The sequence below is a fragment of the Mesoplodon mirus genome, assembly GCF_964341445.2.
Source record: "Mesoplodon mirus genome assembly, chromosome: 13".
NCBI lineage: Eukaryota > Metazoa > Chordata > Mammalia > Artiodactyla > Ziphiidae > Mesoplodon > Mesoplodon mirus.
In genome coordinates, this window is record NC_138989.1 from 48,263,960 (window position 1) to 48,287,443 (window position 23,484).

General features: G+C 36.2%; 1 protein-coding gene across 1 annotated transcript in view; it reads right to left on the minus strand.

The window, feature by feature from the left end:
- CCDC178 (coiled-coil domain containing 178) overlaps positions 1 to 23,484 on the minus strand; it is a gene marked incomplete at both ends in the record, with an annotated part of 366,144 nt that overhangs the window by 246,499 nt on the left and 96,161 nt on the right. The window contains 5 exons of the mRNA XM_082640606.1: positions 4 to 163; positions 4,228 to 4,373; positions 9,768 to 9,881; positions 11,455 to 11,616; positions 12,763 to 12,825. Of these exons, the coding sequence (XP_082496732.1) occupies positions 4 to 163; positions 4,228 to 4,373; positions 9,768 to 9,881; positions 11,455 to 11,616; positions 12,763 to 12,825 (645 nt within the window). The remainder of the gene's footprint in view (positions 1 to 3; positions 164 to 4,227; positions 4,374 to 9,767; positions 9,882 to 11,454; positions 11,617 to 12,762; positions 12,826 to 23,484) is intronic.

Below are 23,484 nucleotides of genomic sequence, written 5' to 3' on the forward strand. Positions count from 1 at the left end.
CACCTTAACATTTGATAGAGTTCTTTGCCTCATGGTAAAGAGTGTTCTGTGTCTCTGTTCTTCCTCATAGATTCTCTCTTCACAGGCTTTTTTCTCATTTATGAGATGATCAAACACAGCTTGTGCATGTTCCTTTTTCTCTCTCATGGCTATAAACTGGTCCCTATGACAAAAGAAAGAATTGCATTTGCCATTAATCAATTCACATTTAATTTTCCAATGTGCATTTATGATACATTTTAAAATACCCAATATTGAAAAATCTTAGAACTGAATGGCTATGCAAAAATTCCCTAGTCCTTTTCATAGGCCTGTCTCCATGAGCTACATCTAAATGATCCAGGTGGAAGACAATCTCTGGAGATTTAGTGGATTCTCTTGGCTGCCTACCCAGTGTGCCTCTGTTTTGTTGTCATTCCAGAAGAACTCCCCCTCCATGCAGCATATAAATCCAAGGGTATATTCTGATTAGATTAAGCCAACCAGCAAGAGGCTTATTATTCACCACTAAACATATATATTAAGACAGTGCAATAAGATGAAAGGCAAGAGCCAAATTCCATGTAGAAGGGGCTCAATTCACTAAATGTGAACAAGGAGTCCTGTTTTCAAATTTGCTCACAACAGCCATAGTGCAGAGAAAGAAACAAAAATGAGTACCATGTGCTGAGCTGCTGAATCAACAAACCCTGCAGCCTACCCTACCTAGAGGCCTCCTGCTACATAAGATAACACGTTTCACTATTGTTTAAGCTGGTGTTTGAATGTGTGTGTGTATGTGTGTGCCCTCGCGTGTGTATATGTGCCCTTGTGTATTCTGTCATTTGCAACTAAGTACATCCTGACACAGAGGTATGATTATTTTTATGATGAAATCAGTAGTTATATTAGGGACTATACTAGTAGAAAAAGCATCAAAGAGTGGTTAAAACAATACTGCAAAAATAAATATGCTTTAGAAATAACTGCCAGACTTGATCAGTAACCCAGAATCTAGAATAAGCAGAGCTGCAAAAGCTCAGCACAGTCTTATGTTACCCACATTCGTTTTCATCTCTACTGGTATGGAAAATTGAATCATTTGCACAGTTAGTTATAAAGGCAGCAGGACTAAAATTTTGGGGGGGCTAAAATGTTAATGTGCTTTGAATATAATATCTCATTTAATACAACCGCCACCATATGAAAGAATAATTATTTCAGCAATCTAACAGATGAAAAAGCTAAACTTTGGTATTATTAGCTTGCATAAGCTAATTAGTAAATGACAGAACCAGAATTCAAATCCAGTTCCGACTACCTCTATTTGATTCAGCAGCTCAACACAAAGTACTCATTTTTTCCTCTCTCTCTACTATGGTTGTTATCAGGAAATTTGAAAACATGACTCTAGTCATATTTTTTAGATGGGTGTCTCTCCTTTAAAATGGAATAAAGTCCTTCCCTTTCATCTGTCTTGCCTCTGTTTTTTCCACTTCATCACTCATACTAACAACATCCATAATTCTTACGAGATGTCCTATGTAAGCATTCACTAATATCAACATTGACACTAAGTGAAAGTATCAGTAGATTATTCCTAGTACAGTTAATCTTCAGTAATCTTCCGTTCCAGTCCTAGTTTAGGGAGTCAATTAATCTCCAAGATTTACAAGCAGCTCATGCAGCTCAATAACAAAAAAAGAAACAACCCAATCCAAAAAAGGGCAGAAGACCTAAAGAGACATTTCTCCAAAGAAGATATACAGATTGCCAACAAACACATGAAAGGATGCTCAACATCATTAATCATTAGAGAAATGCAAATCAAAACTACAATGAGATATCATCTCACACCGGTCAGAATGACCATCATCAAAAAAATCTAGAAACAGTAAATGCTGGAGAAGGTGTGGAGAAAAGGGAACACTCTTGCACTGCTGGTGGGAATGTGAATTGGTGCAGCCACTATGGAGAACAGTATGGAGGTTCCTTAAAAAACTACAAATAGAACTACCATATGACCCAGCAATCCCACTACTGGGCATATACCCTGAGAAAACCATAATTCAAAAAGAGTCATGTACAAAAATGTTCATTGCAGCTCTATTTACAATAGCCAGGAGATGGAAGCAACCTATGTGTCCATCATCGGATGAATGGATAAAGAAGATGTGGCACATATATACAATGGAATATTAGCCATAAAAAGAAACAAAATTGAGTTATTTGTAGTGAGCTGGATGGACCTAGAGTCTGTCGTACAGAGTGAAGTAAGTCAGAAAGAGAAAGACAAATACCGTATGCTAACACATATATATGGAATCTAAGGAAAAAAAATGTCATGAAGAACCTAGGGGTAAGATGGGAATAAAGACACAGACCTACTAGAGAATGGACTTGAGGATATGGGGAGGGGGAAGGGTAAGCTGTGACAAAGTGAGAGAGTGGCATGGACATATATACACTACCAAATGTAAAATAGATAGCTAGTGGGAAGCCGCAGCATAGCACAGGGAGATCAGCTCCGTGCTTTGTAACCACCTAGAGGGGTGGGATAGGGATGGAGGGTGGGAGGGAGCGAGACGCAAGAGGGAAGAGATATGGGAACATATGTATATGTATAACTGATTCACTTTGTTATAAAGCAGAAACTACCACACCATTGTAAAGCAATTATACTCCAATAAAGATGTAAAAAACAAACAAACAAACAAACAAAAAAAACAAAGAGCACACACTTTGGAACAGGACAAACCTAAGCTGGAGTAGCTCTACCACTAATTAGCAGTGCAATCTTAATTATTTAATTTCCCTGAGTCTCTGTTTCTCTGGCATTCATGTGGGAATGTTATGACAGGATTTAAGAATTCACTGTGAGAACTGGATGAGATAGGTGCTTAGATTGCCCACAAAACGCCTGGCACACTAGGAAGTCAATCAATCTTAGCTTTAAATCTTACTTGACACTGTCCATCATCACTGTTAATTAATAGATTTGTAAATGATACACAGTGTCAGTTATTCATTTTCTCCTCTTCCAGGGCAAAGGCAGAGTTTGGTCAAGTTTAGGGATGGAATTGATTCACTGGTATACGGTGACTGTTCTTGCCTGAAAAGCAATATAATCTAGGCACAGGATGGAAGAAAATTTAAGAATTGAAATGGTAAGAATCCTGGAAAAAAAATCATCAGCTCCTGAACAAAATATAAGTTTAGTGTAAATTATATAATTTCACACTTATCCCTTTGAGTCCCCAAATATTCTTATAGATATTAAACAATGTGGATACATATCTTTCAAAGTAATATCAGGTAATATCTTACCTGATATTCTGTATATGATTTAGTAATTTTCAGGTAAAGCTGTATGATCATTTTGAAAGTAAGTTTTGTAATAAACTTAAATAAAAAATAAAATCCTGTTGTAATAGCTAAACAAATCCTTGTTGAGTTCATTGACTTAACTCCATTAAGATACATGGTATTAGATTGTGCATAACTATTTTTCTGACACTTTATCCCTCAAGTGTTATGATTTATGATTTTGCTAATGCTGTATTAGCCTTCTATATTTAAATCAGACCAGCATTCCTAAATGTGACCAATGCATATTCCTCCAGTAGTCCTCCAAATCCTGTCCTCAATGTATTATAAAATAGGAAATACTCAATACGAACCAAGAAGAGTAAAGGAAGAGTATGTAAATTCTAAGTGGGGGTCTATGGATACAGTAAGAGTCTTAAAGCATGAACATTCTCAAAGTGAAATGCCTTTGTCAGGTATGCCCGAGACTAATGAGGGGACTGTATAAGAGGCTTTTGAGGACAATTAATGTGAATAAATTACATGAGGTTTTATAGAATCTCTAAACTCTTACCTCAAAACTGTTATCAAAAAAGGTTGGGTGAAAAAATATATATCATTAACCAAGTCATATAAGTGAAAAATGCTGAAATTAGTGGGAGAGGTTATGAATTTCATAATGAATAAAAGTTCTTATGCTTGACAAAGGAGAAACATTAGTAGTTATTACAATAAGAATAAACCCAGAGGAGCAATGAAAAATGACAGCAATTTATGATTGTTTTTAAACCAAAATTATCAAATATCACATATATATTTCACATCAAATCATGACAGAAAATATGGATCATTTGAAGAATAAATTTTAAACATGGAAATTTGATCCCATCTCTTTTATAAATCACATATTAAGCATTTAATATTTTGATAAATTTTACTTACTTTAAACAGTCAAGTGTGTGGTCAAAAACATTCTTTTCCTTTTGTTTTTCTTCTAAGTCTTTATTCAATTGATTTATTTTTGCATGATAAATAATTATTTTACTTTTAGTGGTCTCTATTTCTTTAAAAGTTATTGAGCGTTTATCCTGAAAAAAAATTCAGGAATATTTTAAGTACTAGGATTTTCAAATCCTTGCAATTTAGAAACACAAATACTTTTGGCCATGTGAACAATTAAAAGCAAATAGTAATCTCTTATCAATATAAGTAACAACTTAGGTTCATGTTCTCTTCTCTTACATCTGATAAGGTTTTCTAAAAGATGGGTTATAACTATCTATTCTCTCTCTACGCCCTTCCTCTCCCTCCCTCTCTACCCTGCACTAACTTGTCTCTCTTCCCACACACATACATGCACAACTGAAAGGCATGTCTCTTAAGATGCCAGCATGTGGTCACGGGTTATCAAACATGTACACTAAAGGCAGGCAAGAATATATATTGTTCTGATGTTTAAGAAAAAGGAGTCAATGTTTAATACAAGCACAATTCCCCAAAAGGCTGGCCAGTCCCATTCCAGGTTGGAGATTTGATTTTGTATCGATTTTTCCATGATCCCTTCATAACTGTTGGTGTTTATGTTGACGGACTGATTCACTGACTGGGTGACTGACTCACTGAAGGTTGTTTTTCCCCACGTCTCGCACTGCTTCTAGCTGGTGCTGCTCTCCTAGTGGATTTCTCAGTCTCAGCTGCTCCCGTTGCTCCTGTTTTCCTCCAGTTTTCCCCATGTGCTTTCTAATTCTTTCTCTATTCTTACAGATTTCAAGAATGAATTGCTAATCTTTTATACTTATTTTCCTATAAAACTCTTCTGTTTGTCCAAGATTTGGAAAATTGAGTACTGTATTCGAATTTTCATATAATCCCTTCTTTTCTTTTTTTTTTTTCTGGAACTTCTGGAACTCTTCTACTAATAAATGGGTTTTTTTTTTGTTTGTTTGTTTTTTGGTTTGTTTGTTTGTTTGGTACCAGAAGGTAGTTGAGATGGCTGACAAGGATTCTTCAGTGGGCCTACTAGAATATTATGTTATTTCTGGGAGAAAATTCAACCAAACAAAAAGTGTGAGGAGGCACAAGTATGGGTAAAAATAAGTAGGAACAAGTTAGAGAGGCTGGGCAATTGCGGGTACAGCATGCTATCACTAAACCTGACTTTTCGTTCAGATTCCATAACGCATGCCGCAATCTTCAATAATGATTTTCATTGGAAACTGAGATTTCAGAAGCAATGGGGTCAACAACTTAGACCATACCAGCCAATTCAGCGATGCTGAAGGTGGTGCCAGAGGATTTTACACTAAAGGAAAGAAAGAGTGCAATTCCTGCAGACAGCAGTGAAAAGCAAAAAGTGTATTTTGACACCTTTCATGGGTACCATCAGTGAGTCTTTGGTAAATGTGAGCACCATATCCCCTTCCATGGCATCAAAAATATTAAAGATGTCCCCACAGTGTGAAAAGAAATTGTTAGATGCCACATGTCGATCAAGAGTATATATCGGGCTTCCCTGGTGGTGCAGTGGTTGAGAGTCCGCCTGCTGATGCAGGGGACGCGGGTTCGTGCCCCGGTCCGGGAAGATCCCACATGCCGCGGAGTGGCTGGGCCCGAGCCATGGCCGCTGAGCCTGCGCTTCCGGAGCCTGTGCTCCGCAACGGGAGAGGCCACAACAGTGAGAGGCCCGCGTACCGCAAAAAAAAACACCAAAAAACAAAAAAACAAAAACAAAGAGTATATATCAACATCTGCATATCTTGAGTGAGCAAAAGCTTGGGGACTCTAAGAACCATTTGTGAGTCTTGATGAATGCTGAAGTGTCACTAGATCAAATGGGAATCGAGGCATATGAACAGTACATTTATAATTCTTTGGCTTATTTTTTTCTCTAGCCTGGTGACACAGGTTTCAGCAACTTTGAGGCTTTCCACCCAAAGACAGTTTCATGTCCAGACCCAGAAGGGTCTAGAAATCTAAAATGAAGTTAATTAATGTTTTATCATACAAGATTTTTCATTATCTCCTTATCTCAAAAATTTGAAAACCACATATTTAAAAAATATTAGATAGGGGCTTCCCTGGTGGCACAGTGGTTGAGAGTCCGCCTGCCGATGCAGGGGACATGGGTTCGTGCCCTGGTCCGGGAAGATCCCACATGCTGCGGAGCAGCTGGGCCCGTGAGCCATGGCCACTGGACCTGCGCGTCCGGAGCCTGTGCTCTGCAACGGGAGAGGCCACAACAGTGAGAGGCCCGTGTACCACACACACAAAAAAAAGATAATAAAAATTATATTCAGATTCTAAATTATTAATTTCAGATATTTTAAATATTTATTTAATATTCAATAAATACTATTATGTTATCTAAGTACAATATGTCCAGATTCCACACTTAAGATTTAACTTGAGGTTAAACATAAAATTCAGTAATACTGTTTAGCTTGGCCCATGACTGAAATGCTTAGACACAGTAAAAGATAAAATTATTTGTCTAACTTAGGTTCTTAGAAGGTAGAAATGCTGCTGTAGTGTTGTTTATATACCAGTCAACATAATGAGGACTTAATAAATGCTATTAATGATGTTTGCAAGTTTCTTCAGGATGGGGTTCCATAGAATGACACACAAGGCATTTCTTCATCTAGGCATTGCCCGTCTCACTAGCTTCATATATTTGCACTCTTATAACTCTTATAACTCTGGTCATACCGAAGTGCTTGCAATTCCACAAACACATAGCAGTCTCACATGATCTCCTTGCTTTGCAAACACAAGATCTGTTTCTAAAAAGCCCTTACTTCATTTCTTCAAGTTAAAATTTATAATAATAATAATAATGCTAACAATAATAATGGAAACCATTTGTTGAAGGCTTCCAGTGGCAATTAATCTTTTAGTCTTTTTGTGTATATCATCTCTGTTCTCTAAACATCACGGCAAGGCAAATATTCAACCTTCAATTTCTCCATTAGTAATTATCATTCTTAGGCATCACCTCCCCTGAAAAATCTTCCTGGATGCCCTTGATTCAGCTGCGTTTCCTCCTTCTTGACTCTTCCCACACCATTACACCATTGTCGTGGCTCTGCTCACAATGCATTAAGGCTGTCTGTTTCCTTGTCTGATCCCCAGCAAGATGATGTGTTTCTTGAGTGAACCAACTTCTTCTTTTACTTCTCCAACTCCAGGAAGTTCCAACAATGTTTAAGACATTTTAAGTACTCAGTAGTAATTGGAAAGACAAATCAATTTGAAGGACAAACAAAAGAAAATGAACCCTTCTTCTCTAACCCTCAAACTCTTAGTAACTTCTATAATACTGAGCATACACACAAAGTATTCAGCCATGTTTTTCATTGGAATTTATTTATATTTGTTAACCTTTGGCAATTTTTAGTTAATATTTTAGCAAATATTCAGATGTGGATATAAGAACCGTGGTGGCATTCCACTGCAGTCTTGAACACATATGTTTTATCTTTTGTGACACGTTACAAGTAATTTGTCATCAATAACAGCAGTGTGCTGGGTTGTAAGAGCTGGCCTGAAGTTTTGTTCCTGATTTTAATGGACTTATTTTTAATGTTTCATAATTAAGTATCATGTTTGCTGGAAAATACTGGTAGACAGTATAACACATGTTATTAAGGTATGGATGTTTTCATTATATATCTAGACAGTTAAGAGGTTTTTTTAAATAAATCAGTGGCTTTCAAATTTTATCAAATATTTTAGGCTGTCTTTCACTTGTGTAAATGCAGTGAATTATATTAGTACACTTGTTTATGCTCAGTCATCTTCACATTCTTCAAAGGAATCTTATTTTGTAAAGTATATTATTTTTAGCACACTGTAAAATTCAATTCACTGATATATTTAAGATTTTGTCATCTATGTTCATAAGTGAGATCACCTACAGATTTCTTACTTATGCTAATACTTTTCAGTTATGGTTTCAGGGTTATATTTTTATAGAATAAATTTAGAAGCTTTCCATGCTTTCTTATGCTCTCTACCTGGTTTTGTGGGGAGGCCTATAAAGCATCTGTGCTTGTTCTTGCCTTTACTGGTAGAGTTTAGACCAATTTTATTGTTATTGATCCATTTTTGTTATTTTTTTCTCTTCACCCAGTTTTCATCATTTGTATTTCAAAAAAAAATTATATAATTCATCAAGATTTTAAAACAAATTGCTATGCAATTTCGTATATAATTATGTCTCTTTTAATTTTTCTCATGGCACGTTCTTTTTGCCTTTCATAGATATGCCAAGTATTTTTAGTTCTTCTTACCAAAATAATTTATTGGTAATACCAAATTAAAATGTTGGCCCATTCCATAAATTTTGCTTTATAGTTTATCATCAGTCACTTGTAATAAATGGTAATTTGTAATTCTAAATATTCCTTACCACAGAAGTAAATAAAGAAAATGTGATTTAAAAAACATTTCCAGTGGTCTACATATGTTTTCTTTCTGCTATATTTTTTATTATTGAGTTCTGATTTTACTTCACTGGGGTCAATAAAAGTAACCTGTATGATTTGACCAGTATAATGTAATGGTCAGGAGCAGAGCTTCTAGTGCCAGATACATTGAATTAACAAGCTGGGTGAAACTGAACAAGTTAATTAAGAAACAATGCATCAGATTCTTCAACTGTAGAATGGAGATAATAATAGTACACTCTTCATAGGGTTATCATGAAGATGAAATTAGTTAATAGGTCTGAGCACTTAGAACAATGACTGACATATAAAAAACATGCAAAATATTAATATTATTATTATACATATTATTTTCCTTGGCAATTAAAAAAAATATTTCTTTTGTGGCCCTGTACAGGGTTAACTTTATTTAAAGGATATGATTACACCTCCATCCCATGTCCCACAAGCTGTCCACTAACAAATCATATTGGTGCTACCTTTAAAATATATCCAGAGGATAGCAAGTTAAAGACAATGGACTATCTCTACTTTCCCATATCCAATGATTCTCTAAAGTTAGAATGTTAGATGTGAGGATTTTAAGGGAGTAAATATTTCTGAGTTGGAAAAAGCCCTGAAGTCCTTTGATATATAGCCATTTGTTCATGCTGCCTACGTACCAGCTTGAGGGTAACATTTAGACGTCAGATATTAACAAATGTTTCAATCTGTACATTGGTCTCATCTTCAGAAACATGGTACTATCTTAGACACTACAAATCCCTATCTCTACTTTGAAGGAAAGGTAACAGGAGGATACATTAGACCAGTGGGAAAGACACTATAAGAGAGAAAATGAAGACACAGAGACTGTGTGTGTGTGTGTGTGTGTGTGTGTTCGTGCGCCCATGTGCATGCATGCATGCAGAATCAATTTAGTGCAACCAATTAGAAATGAGAGACATCCACCTAAAATTAAATTTGCTGGCATAGTTTTCATTGAGATTAAAAGACTGTAAATTCAAAATTATTTTTTGACATTAAATTTCTTACCGCAGTTTTCTTTAATGCATCCTGGGTTTTCTTCACCTTTCTTCGTAATTTTTTCTCTGTTTTCTCTACATGTCTTTTAACATATTCTTTCCTCTCAATTATTTCACCTAGTAACTATAGGACATTTAGAAATTAAGATGTGCAACATTTACAATCCAATTATCTTGGTTTAGACCAGGTAGTTCCCAAGCAACTATTTTAATAACAACAACATATATTTTGGTATAAAAGGAAAGGAATTCACCACACATGAATTACAAAAACATACTAGGATATCCATAATCCCAATATTCAATTTGAATTACCCAAGAAAATAAAAGTCTAATCAATTTTAGCTAAGTAACAAAAACTAATAAACTCACATAGAAATAATAAATTTTCCTCACAATATTTAAAATATTTTAACCAAAATTAAAACTCCAAATTTTCAGCAATCATTATAGAAAGTGTATGAAAACTTACTCTTTAAAGGAGTTTATGCTAAATTAATAGTTCTTATGATTTATACACTATTAAAGAATAATAAAACAAAAATGATTACTGAACTACAAGAAGGTATAAAACAATGGCTATTATAAAATAAGAAAAAAGTCATTAATCTTTTCTGGAATTCATTATCATACTCAGATGATTACACCAAGGCTTTGAGGCAATTAATAAACTCCTATCATTAATGTAAGGAGGAGCCATTATTAAAATCATTTATCTCACTAGGTGTTAGAACTGGTTATATATTCATTACATGAGCTCTAGGATAAGCGTTTAGAAGCCCCGAGAAGTACACTCAGAATTTGCTGTTTCCATGGTTTATGGCATTGTACAAGTGGCTTCATGCAAGTAGGCCCAAGTTTTCTCATGTCTATATTACAGATAAACTCTCTCTTGCCTACTTCAGAGAGATGCTTTGAAGACAAAAATAAACATTCGTAATAGGAGAACTTTGAAAATCACTAAGTTTTTAAAATAATGAAATTTTGAAAATTATTAAAGACTAAGAATATAAAGTTACATCATCATTTGCAAAGAAAGAAAAAACGCTGTTGCCAAAATGGCCTAAATGAATATACGTACGTCCTCCCTGCAGCCAAGGACAAGAATGTATAATTCCTACCACACCTTCTAATTCTCCAAAAGACTAATGATATGATGTATGCATATTTTTCTACTAAATTTTTCTTTGGGAAGGGCTAGTAATATCAGTTACTGCCATAAACTTGTTGTTTTGAAAATATTTTATCAACATTTGCTTTATTTTCCATCCCAGCTGTCTTACCTTCATTTACATACATCAAAAATTTACCACGAAAATGTCAAGATGCATTATATTCTATATTTGAGCAAACGTAGCTTTGGAATTTTATTAACAAGCAGTGAAGACTTTGAATTAACTTTACTACAGTGGGTAATTATACCAGATAAATCACTACTCACCCATTTGAAAACTGCTTTTCCTAAGTACTCTCTAAGATAAAGTGTGGGATTCCAGGTAATAGCGTTAATAGTCTTGCTATATAATACCACTGTAGATCAGTTGTATGGTCATAAAATAGTTACTTATTTTGTCCATGCTTTTATGTCTTCCTATGTGAAATCATAATTTTCCAAATGATAATGTAAAATCGCATAGATGATTTATTGACCTGAATATTCCTGCAAATTAGTTTCTGGATTAATTATAAATGCTTACATCAGAATGTTCTTTGTGGCAAGTTCTGAGTTTTACAGCTTCTTCTTCTAGTTTAAGCAGTGGTATCTCCATTTCTGCCAGTGCTAAGGCATATATTGCTTTCTTTCTCATAAGTTCCTGCTTCTCAAGTGCCTGTTCTTCTTGAAGGGAAAACAGTCTTTTCTGCCAGCAAAGATTTTTTAAATGATTCATTGTTATTAATTACCTAAACATTTATTGAGACTCTATCCTGTGCTGGTCAGTAATGTCTAAAAATCAAAACAATAAATGTCACCATAAAAAAGCAATAGGTACGAATATAGCATATTTAAAAAGAACTGAGATAATATTACAAAAAATGAGGAAAAAATTTAATAGACAATAAAAATCAAATATCCTTAAGTACTGGAGGATAATAAGGTTAGATGGCACGTTAATGACAAATAGTGAAATATATGTAATTTCTGCATTCTAAGACCAAATAAAACTAATAAACATGAAGTTAATAACAAACTATTAAGCAAAAAGGATTGGAAGATTATGGAATTATTGGGCTTATCTACAGAGAGAAATAAATTAGGGAATTTGGCATTTTCAAGCATATAGAATTAGAGAGACACTGCTTTTATATGTTTTAAAATATCGAATTTCCCAATAGAAAAAAATCACAAAATTTGTGTTTGCTTCAAAGAGGAACAGAGGTGCAGATAATCTCAAATAATTTTTAAAATTAACACTGTCTTAGACTGTTTTGCCTCTTGATTTTATTCTTTTTATAGTAATGGTTTCAAATATTTATGTATTTCTGAAGGGGAGGCAGTCTACAAACATGCCAGTGTTCAGAACATCCAATCTAGGTCCCAAAGGATATGCAGGTGGTAGATAAAGATTTTTAAAAAAGTAAAATTGATTTTGGTAGTTATAATGCTTTAGTTTCAAAATCTTTATATAGAAATATCATAGCATGTTTTCTTTTCAGTCTTAAATAAAAGAGTCCAATTGAAAGACATTAAAAGTAAAGAAAACATAACATCATCACAAAGCAAACTAAAGAGACACTTGGGAATAAGATCCCACTGCCCTTTTACTAGGCTGGCAGAAATTCCCATTAAACCACAAAATGAGATATGTATATGAGAGGTCAGTTTCTTTATGCATGATCAGACACTGCTAGTCGTACACAGAGGGCAACTGTCATCAACTAAGGAGAGAAAACTGCTGGCTTGCAAACCAAGTAGTGAAAAGATGCCTCATTACAGGCAAATTTAAAATGCTATGTAAAATGTAAATTAAAGGAAGAATAAAATATTGAAAGCAAATTCGGATTACCTGAATCAGCATTCCATTAGCCACTTCACCTCGAGTGAGTTTTTTCAAGAATTCTTCTCTGCCCTATATATTATCAAATTTTTTAAAAAGGAGGTTTTATTTATAGAATATCAAAAAACATTTTAAGACAACTGCTAACATAAAATGCATTTTACTTAGGTTAAAACGAAGAGTAAACTGCTCATTACAAATTGAGTGTCATAATTTTTTTTATAAATAAACCTGACGTTATCTGAGGCAAAATTAGTAAGTGCTACAAGACCAGGAAATAGAATACAGAATTTCCATTCAATTTAGTTTGTATTTTATAATCCTGAACTAAAATACCGAAGTAGGAAAATCAAAAAGGAAAAACTAGGGGCTTCCCTGGTGGCGCAGTGGTTGAGAGTCTGCCTGCTAATGCAGGGGACACGGGTTCGAGCCCTGGTCTGGGAGGATCCCGCATGCCGCGGAGCGACTGGGTCCGTGAGCCAAAACTACTGAGCCTGCGCGTCTGGAGCCTGTGCTCCGCAACAAGAGAGGCCACGACAGTGAGAGGCCTGCGCGTCGCGATGAAGAGTGGTCCCCGCTTGCCGCAACTGGAGAGGGCCCTCACACAGAAACGAAGACCCAACACAGCCCAAAATAAATAAATAAATTAAAAAAAAAAAGCAGCCTGTTTTAAAAAGAAAAAAAAAAAAGGAAAAACTAGATAGTCTTCAATCCCTCTTTTTAAAAACTATCTGTTTGTTTTTAATACTATTTTGCAGAATGAACACATTCAATTTTGAAGGCAAGGTAAATTCAAGTTTAAAGTTTGCAAAATATGATCAGATTCTCCATTTGGCTAGAAAAATTTCTTTTTTTTTTTCCTTTCTTATTTTTAAAGAATCATTTCTTGAAAGTTAGTGGGCAAAAAATATGTGGAAAAATCTTCTCTTTTGCTACTTGGATAGAGAGTCTTAAATTCTTCATAGTTGTACTTTATATTATCACACAACCAGATTTGGAAATAACTCAAAAATTTCCTTCTGCTTTTAGAATTACATCTTGGAACCTCTTATTGAGGGAGGAACTGTCTTGGATTTAAGCTGTCCTCCATATTCAAAAGAGATGTATAGCTTTGTAAAGAAGAATGGTGGAGGTTGAGTAATGTCTCTAAAATTCCTACTTCATTACTGAACCCCTCATCATATCACAGAGTCTACACAGACATTATAAAGAAACAAGTCAGTAAGTCTCTCCTACAACCCTTCCTTTTCTTAGTATAGCAACCCATCAAAATTACACTCTCCTGAAGTAAAAAAAAGTTACACTCTCCTAAAGTAAAAAAAGTAACTCCAAAGAAGGAAAGAGGAGATAAAGAAAGTATTATCTTTAAATATTACTTCACCTAAGGACATACCTATACATAAAACCAATTTATAAAATGATGTATTTTGATAATTTAAAAGAAATTAGTTGTCTTTTTAAAAATAATAGATCTTTAAAGGAGTATAATTGCTTCACAATACTGTTAATTTTCACTGTACAAAAAAGTGAATCAGCCATATGCATACATATATCCCCATGTCCCCTCCCTCTCAAGCCTCCCTCCCACCTTCCCTATCCCATCCCTCTAGGTGGTCACAAAGCACCGAGCTAATCTCCCTGTGCTATGCTGCTGCTTCCCACTAGATAACTATTTTACATTCGGTAGTGTATATATGTTGATGCTACTCTAACTTCACACCAGCTTCCCCCTCCCATCCCATGTCCTCAAGTCCATTCTCTAGGTCTATGTCTTTATTCCTGCCCTGGCACTAGGTTCATCAGTACCAATTTTTTTTTTTTTTTTTTTAGATTCCATATATATGTGTTAGAATATGGTATTTGTTTTTCTCTTTCTGACTTACTTCATTCTGTATGACAGACTCTAGGTCCATCCACCTTACTATAAATAACTCAATTTTGCTGCATATATGTGCCACACCTTCTTTATCCATTCATCTGTCAGTGGTCATTTAGGTTGCTTCCATTTAGGTGTCATTTAGGTGTCCTGGCTATTGTAAACAGTGCTGCAATGAATATTGGGGTACATGTCTCTTTTTGAATTCTGGTTTTCTCAGGGTATATGCCCAGTAGTAGCATTGCTGGTTCATATGGTAGTTCTATTTTTAGTTTTTTAAGGAACCTGCATACTGTTCTCCATAGTGGTTGTATCAATTTACATTCCCACCAAAAGTGCAAGAGGGTTTCCTGTTCTCCACACCCTCTCCAGCATTTATTGTTTCTAGATTTTTTGATAATGCTCATTCTTACTGGTGTGAGGTGATACCTCATTGCAGGTTTCATTTGTATTTCTCTAATAATTAGTGATGTTGAGCAGCTTTTCATGTGCCTCTTGTCCATCTGTATTTCTTCTTTGGTGAAATGTCTATTTAGGTCTTCTGCCCATTTTTTAATTGGGTTGTTTGTTTTTTGGATATTGAGCTGCACGAGCTGTTTGCATATTTTGGAGATTAATCCTTTGTTGCTTCATTTGCAAATATTTTCTCCCATTCTGAGGGTTGTCTTTTCATCTTGTTTATGGTTTCCTTTGCTGTGCAAAAGCTTTGAAGTTTCATTAGGTCCCATTTGTTTATTTTTGTTTTTATTTCCATTACTCTAGGAGGCGGGTCAAAAAAGATCTTGCTGTGGTTTATGTCAGAGTGTTTTTCCTATGTTTCCCTCTAAGAGTTTTATAGTGTCTGGACTTACATTTAGGTCTTTAATCCACTTTGAGTTTATTTCTGTGTATGGTGTTAGGTAGTGTTCTAATTTCATTCTTTTATAAGTAGCTGTCCAGTTTTCCAAGCACTACTTATTGAAGAGGCTGTCTTTTCTCCATTGTATGTTCTTGCCTCCTTTGTCATAAATTAGGTGACCATATGTGCGTGGGTTTATCTCTGGGCTTTCTATCCTGTTCCATTGATCTATATTTCTGTTTTTGTGCCAGTACCACACTGTGTTGATTACTGTAGCTTTGTAGTGTAGTTTGAAGTCCAGGAGCCTGATTCCTCCAGCTCCATTGTTCTTTCTCAAGATTGCTTTGGCTATTCAGGGTCTTTTGTGTTTCCATATGAATTGTAAAATTTTTTGTTCTAATTCTGTGATGAATGCCACTGGTAGATGAATAGGGACTGCACTGAATCTGTAGATTGCTTTGGTAGTTCCCTCTTCTAACTTGACAATAGATACAGCGGTTTTATCAAATAAACATGTAATAATGGAGCCAAATTAAAAATGCCTCTACAGACTGGAAAAAAATATACTGTATTCCAAAACAGAGTGTTACGTTTGAACTTTGTCTGAAAGTAACTGAAAAATGTGTGTGTGTGTGTGTGTGTGTGTGTGTATCAAGGAGATGAGTTGGGAAATAGTAAGGCATGAAGCTGAAATGATAAACTATCAGCTTATATATAATCTTTAAAGGCATAGTAAGAAAATTAGTGAAGAATGTTAAGCAAGGTGTCTGTTGCAAAAAGCTCACTCTGGTTGCAATGGGGATTAGTTTGTGTTTCCTTAAAATTCATTCATTCATCCTTTAAAGTTTTTTTTTTAATTGTCAGTAAGAGAGAAATCTATTGTTTAAGTGAATTCAAGTCCTTGAAGTTATATAAATTAACATCGTTCAAGAAGAACTTGTGAATATAAGGCCAATAAAAACTGTAGGCAGTATATGAGACATAATAAAATAGACCAGAAGTCTGAAGGTGCAAGAGTAAAACAATTGCATTTCTTTGAAAAGAAGGGAAAGAGTCCCTTGAAATTTTGAAACCTGTATTTCTATACAAAACCAACTCAACCTATTACCAGTAGACAAATCTGCACTCTCCATCAGAAAAACATCTGGAGTTTCATTCTTTCCTCTCAGGGAACTCTTTCAAGCTCTGTTTTCTGCCATGCCCCAAACCTCTGTGACTCAGAGAGCAAGGTCAAATGACTGGTCACCAAAACGGAAAATAGCTGTTACTTATTGCTTGGGCTGCCAATTTCAACTTCCACCAGCCACAGGGAGTGTTTCCAGCCAGATGCTCAAGGTCTTCCCTCAGTACTATCGCCTTCCTGGAAGTTTGATTGGTGCACCAGGGCACTGGCAAAATGCTGGGAAGTTTACCAGTTCCTAGGAGAACTACTGACTTACCATGACCTTCAAAACATCCTAGAACATGCCACAGTGATATAAGGTGATCTCTGATCGTCACAGGTCTCAGGCCACACAGTGAAATATCTGAGCGAGGTGACTTATTTGTCTTCCCGTCCTGTTGTCAAAGGCAGCGTTCTCTGTAAAGCTGACTCTGAGGTGGGGTTTGGTATGCAGGATTCTTATTAAGGAGTGCACCTGGAATCAACTCTTGTTGGACTGGAGCGGGGACCAGTGGGAAGACAGGGAGAAGATCAAGGACTGGGCAGAAACATAGGCTGAGCTGCAAAGCAGCCCAACAACAACCTCAGTCAGCTCCATGGGGAGTCCTGGAGCAAGAAGGGGCCTTCAGCTTTGCCCCAAGTCAGACCAAGGTGGCAAGGCTACTCTTCTATTTACCAGTCGTTGGATATGAGCTGTCCCAGGAAGGGGAATGACCTTAAGCAAAGTGACTTAACTGATTCCTGAAGTAGAATCTGGGCAGTTATGTCCACTAAACAATACATTTTACGTCATGAATCCCCTTGATAAAACTACTATTAGTGCTACTAAGGCTTATGACTAAATTAGTGTTACCCGCCTACTATGTAGAGTTACCTTGTTTCAACTTCATAATGAAATCCATGAAATCGCTATTATTGTCCCCTTTTGCAAATGGGAAAACTGGGACAGATTATATAAATTGTCAAAAAGCAAAAAGCTAGCACACATTGGAAGCAGGATGCTAATCCACACTCAGAGCCCAGGGACTTTATCTCATTGACTTAGGATCTCAGTGACACCTGGATACCTAGGACCCTTCAACGTGAGTGGAATATTTAGTGTGGAGCCTTCTGACTCTCATGTCCTTGCAAAGCCTGCCTTTCCATGAGACTTTCCAGACAATAGGATTGTTAGATTCTGTAACTCAGCCACCTATTGCACAGATAGAGGAATGGAACCGAGACTTTGTGTTCAAGAGGTGTCAATCTGCCAGTGATACCATAGCTGGTTCTCAAACAGAATCTGCTAAGAAGGTTATGAACAGTGGGGATATGCTGCTTTTTTAATTTTGCAACTCTATGGCATAAATCACAGCAAGATTCTTTTCAAACCATATCCTAGAGAAATGGAAATAAAAACAAAAATAAAGAAATGGGATCTAATGAAACTTAAAAGCTTTTGCACAGCAAAGGAAACCATAAACAAGATGAAAAGAGAACCCTCAGAATGGGAGAAAATATTTGCAAGTGAAACAACAGACAAAGGTTAATCTCCAAAATTTACAAGCAGCTCATGCAGCTCAGTAACAAAAAAAAAAACGACCCAAACCAAAAGTGGGCAGAAGACCTAAATAGACATTTCTCTAAAGATATACAGATTGCCACAAACACATGAAAGAATGCTCAACATCATTAAACATTAGAGAAATGCAAATCAAAACTACAATGAGATATCATCTCACACCAGTCAGAATGGCCATCATCAAAAAAATCTAGAAACAATAAATGCTGGAGAATGTGTGGAGAAAAGGGAACACTCTTGCACTGCTGGTGGGAATGTGAATTGGTGCAGCCACTATGGAGAACAGTATGGAGGTTCCTTAAAAAACTAAAAATAGAACTACCATACGACCCAGCAATCCCACTACTGGGCATATACCCTGAGAAAACCATAATTCAAAAAGAGTCATGCACCAAAATGTTCATCGCAGCTCTATTTACAATAGCCAGGACATGGAAGCAACCTAAGTGTCCACTGACAGATGAATGGATAAAGAAGATGTTGCACATATATACAATGGAATATTACTCAGCCATAAAAAGAAACGAAACTGAGTTATTTGTAGTGAGGTGGATGGACCTAGCGTCTGTCATAGAGAGTGAAGTAAGTCAGAAAGAGAAAAACAAATACTGTATGCTAACACATATATATGGAATCTAAGAAAAAAAATGGTTATGAAGAACCTAGGGGCAGGACAGGAATAAAGACGCAGACGTAGATGACACGGAGAGGGGGAAGGGTAAGCTGGGACGAAGTGAGAGAGTGGCATGGACATATATACACTACCAAATGTAAAATAGATAGCTAGTGGGAAGCAGCCACATAGCACAGGGAGATCAGCTTGGTGCTTTGTGACCACCTAGAGGGGTGGAATATGGAGGGTGGGAGGGAGACGCAAGAGGGAAGAGATATGGGAACATATGTATATGTATAGCTGATTCACTTTGTTATAAAGCAGAAACTAATACACCATTGTAAAACAATTATACTCCGATAAAGATGCTAAAAAAAAAAAGTGTGGTCTTCTTAGTAAAACACTGATTGCACTATCACTGAAAACGTTCAAAAAGAGAGGCTGGACAATGACAAAGAGCTACAGTAGTTGTAAAAAGATTTCTGGAATTAATCATATAAGTACCACTTTTGAGAATTTGCTGTATCCCAAGCAATTTCCTGGAATGTTTTATATATACAGGCAGCACTCGTCTTGTAGGATGCCATGCTTACTGAAACTTGTGCATGTGGGGACAGTGCAAAATAGGAACATGGCTCAGATATGTACAAGTTTCAGCTAACTTGATGCTGTGCAAAGTGAGGGCTGCCTGTGTGTATGTGTATTTGTGTGTGCTTGCGCATACATGCATCTGTATGTAAGTGAATCATCATATCTATTTAGTGACCTAGCTACAGTTGTCCACATTCAAAGATGAGAAAACTAAGATCATAGATGTCATGGCACTTGCCCCATGACTAACATTCAACAAGTATCAATACTCAAGACTGCTGATACTACAGCTTGGGCACACTCTGTAGCACTTTGAAGTAAGCCCCCTCCTCTACCCTCAGTTTCCAGTACTCTGTCTGGTACACAATATTTGTTGAATGAACAATTTATTGAACAAATGCATTAACAAATAGCAAAAAATTGCTAAAATTTCAGGGTTTTTCAAATTCAAAAATATGTTTTTAAAAATATCTTTTTATATGAGAAACTTGCGATTCATTAAAATATCATAATCATATTCTCATTCATGAATAGCATCTTGAGGAGAGTAAAACAAGGCCTACAGGATGTTTTCCCTGAGACCTGAGGAAATAGTTAAGGTGGTAGGAAAGGCAGGGAGATAAGTAACTGAATAAGAACTGCAAGAAGAGTGCCTTTTTCAGGAACACGGCCTGCAGCCCAACCAGTGCCAGGTTTTTCAGTTTTTCAAATTGCCAATGCATGGTAAAGGGGATGAAAGCCCAGAAACATCACCATTTCACACCTGTTACAATAATGGATTCAACCAAGAATTACCAATGAGTGCTAAGTCCACTGGATGAAGATTTCTTGGAAACAAAGGTAGTTGCATATTCTTGCAGTATCACTCAGTTGAGTACTTATTAATCATAATAGGGAGATGGATAAATCTGTTGACCACAACTTTAACCAAATGATCAAACTTACTATCACTAGTTATGAGAAAAAACTTATACAGTGTGTTTTGTGATATGTCTCACTGATACAATATTATAACTTACGTAACATTCCTGCCAAAAGTGTTTTACCTGAATGTAATCATGAGTAAACAGAAAGATAAGTCCACACTGAGAGAAATTCTGCAAAGTAGCTGGCCTAGACTCTTTAAAAAATGTCTATGTAATGAAAGACAAATTTAACAGAAATGTAGGGGACACTGTAAGATTAAAGGGGACTCAAAGTTATAACAGATAAATGCAATACACGGTGCTCGACTATATGTAGCACCTAACTGAATCAGAGAAGTTTGCATGTGGACTATATATTTGTGCCAGTTACCTAATTATTGCCTCAGCTCTAAATCCTTACCTCAAATTTTTAACTCTAATTTGAGATACTGGAGCTGGATCTAGTATGTAAACAGTTTTCTTTTGCCAGCTAGAGTAAATGAGGCTTTATCAGTAGAGGGCGTGGAGGGACTTAGGAGGCAGCAGCAAGGGGCTTCCCAGCCTTGTTTTGGTTTCGATTGATTTCTCCTTCCTCTTGCAGAACTGCTGTCAGGTGGTCGTGAGGAACCAATAGTGCTCGCCTTCCAGCCAGGTGCTCTACCCAGAAATTCCATTCAAACTCCAGTCAACCTTCGCCAAGTTTCTCTGCTTATGGACCATCCACTGAACACTGAACACCCTCTCCTATAAGGCCTTATTCTGCTTTGCAGGAGGCAGCTTCTTCCACAATTGATCCTTATGTGGATACTTTCCCGCATCCCTAAAGGCTGTGGCTGCTCCCTACGTCTGCTATTCCTACATTCTTTAGAGCAGGGGTCTGCAAGCTTTCCCTGTAAAGGGCTAGATAGTAAATAATTTAGACTTTGGGGCTGTAAGGTCTCTGTTTCAACTACTCAATTCTGGTTTTGGAGAAAAGGAATAAAAATGTATAAAAAGATCACTTTGAAGAGTTTGAAAGAAGCCGAGGGAAAGGGGGTGACAGCATCTCAAGAGGTTGGGAAGAGCCCACACTGAAAGTCACCTTTGACCTGCTGCTTCGCTTTAGCAGCCAGAAACCAGAAGGTGGCAGCAGAGAGCTATTCTAGTGGAAGAGACTCCTGTGCTACAAGAAAGGACAGCTGAAGAGCAAAGCATGGAACAGTCAATGCTATTGTGTCCAGAGACCCACGTTTAAAGAGAAAATGGGAGGAGACACTAAACATAAATAGATCTAAGCTCAGAATCACGGATGTATCATCAGTTTGATTTCCAGTGACAGAAGGGGCACTAAGAAAAAAGTTGTAGAATTCATTACATAAGGGATGAGACCACGAACAGAGAGAAACAGACTTTAAAATTAAGAATTAAAATCATAAAGGAAAATTTGGGATTTGTGCAAATAACTGTGCTGGGCTGAATTAGTGGGGCAGGGCGGCTCTGGCTGGGCACTGCCAGGGCAGTTTTTGGTGGTCAGGACCCTAATAGACAATCCAGGTGGCAGCCCAACTTGGTTCTATCCAAAAATAAACACAACGGTGCTATTTTATCTTTCTTTTTCTTTTTTTTTTTTTTGCGGTATGCGGGCCTCTCACTGTTGTGGCCTCTCCCATTGCAGAGCACAGGCTCCGGACGCGCAGGCTCAGCGGCCATGGCCCACGGGCCCAGCCACTCCGCGGCATGTGGGGTCCTCCCGGACTGGGGCACGAACCCGCGTCCCCTGCATCGGCAGGCGGACTCTCAACCACTGCACCACCAGGGAAGCCCCCTTTTTTTTTTTTTAAATGAAGGTATATATGTCTTTTTTTGTAGAAATATTTTTAAATTAAAAAAAATTAAAATAAAGTGAACCCCTAAACCCAGAGATACACATTTTGACTTTTTGGTGTATTCCTGTTTAGGTCCACGGATTAAATATTATCTTTGGTAGAGTCAGCCTAGTAAGGTCTTTTTCAGCCACTAAAAAAACAGAACTTCCATTAATTTTTTAAATTCTAAATTAAATGAATTTGCAATTTATCCTTGTACTCATATATTTAACTACTACTCTATTACCTAGAAATCTGTGTATTTAAATTTTCCCACTATATGTTAACTATGTAGTCATGCTTTCCATAAACATTTATTGAGTACCTACTTTGTTCTAAGCACTGTTAGGCCTAGCGATGCAGCAGTGTACAAAACAGACAATAATTCTTGTCCTCCTGTAGCATACTTTCTGGCAGTTATTATGTAATTAATTATAAACCTTTAAATATGCATCTTTACAGTTTTTGTCCATCTTTGTTATCTGGTGACTTTAAGTCGTATTTTTAGAAATAATGTTAATGAATTATAGATTATGAATGTGTTTAAAATTCTTTACTTACACTGATAAATTACTTTCCAGAAAGGTTCTATCAATACTAATTTACAGTGAGTTGGAAACTACAGCAGCTTATGAGAGTTGCTATATCAATATGTCTTTGTCTTTATCAAATACTAGTTTTCATAGATGTAAAATTGGGATAACATACTCTTTTCTACAAAATTACTGTGAGAGTTGAAGATAACGCATACAAAGGAGTTGACCCAAGGCAGTATTCGTATTAGGCATTCAACAAACAACTATTACTTTCAGTGTGTTTTTCAGAATCTACACATTTATCAGGAGACATGAGTTAAATGTGTCAGTTATTAAAGACTGTCCAAAAAAGTTAAGGTAGCCTCCTTCTATGAAGTGTTCTTTATGTTGTTTATCCCTAATACTTTTGAAAATATATTATCTGTCAGGCTCCAAGTTAAATGTTTTATATACAATATTATTTATTTATCACACAAAGGTACAACAGAAGTATTGTTACACTCATTTAAGAGACGAGAAACCTAGGCTCAATATGGTTAAGTAATATTCTCAAAATAAATAATTAGCAGAACCAGGATTTAAATTAACGAAACATTTGACTCCAAAACCTATACTCTTTCAACAAAATCACATTTCTCTTTGAAAAGGGAGAAAAAAAATAGAAACAAAATTCACAGATTGAAATGGAAATGCTGAAGAGCTAATCCATCACCTATTTTCTGGCAAACAAATCTGTAATCCAGTATAATGGAAATGGAAGTTATGTTTTCATGTAGTTTTTGCACCAAGTCAAATAAAGTTTTTT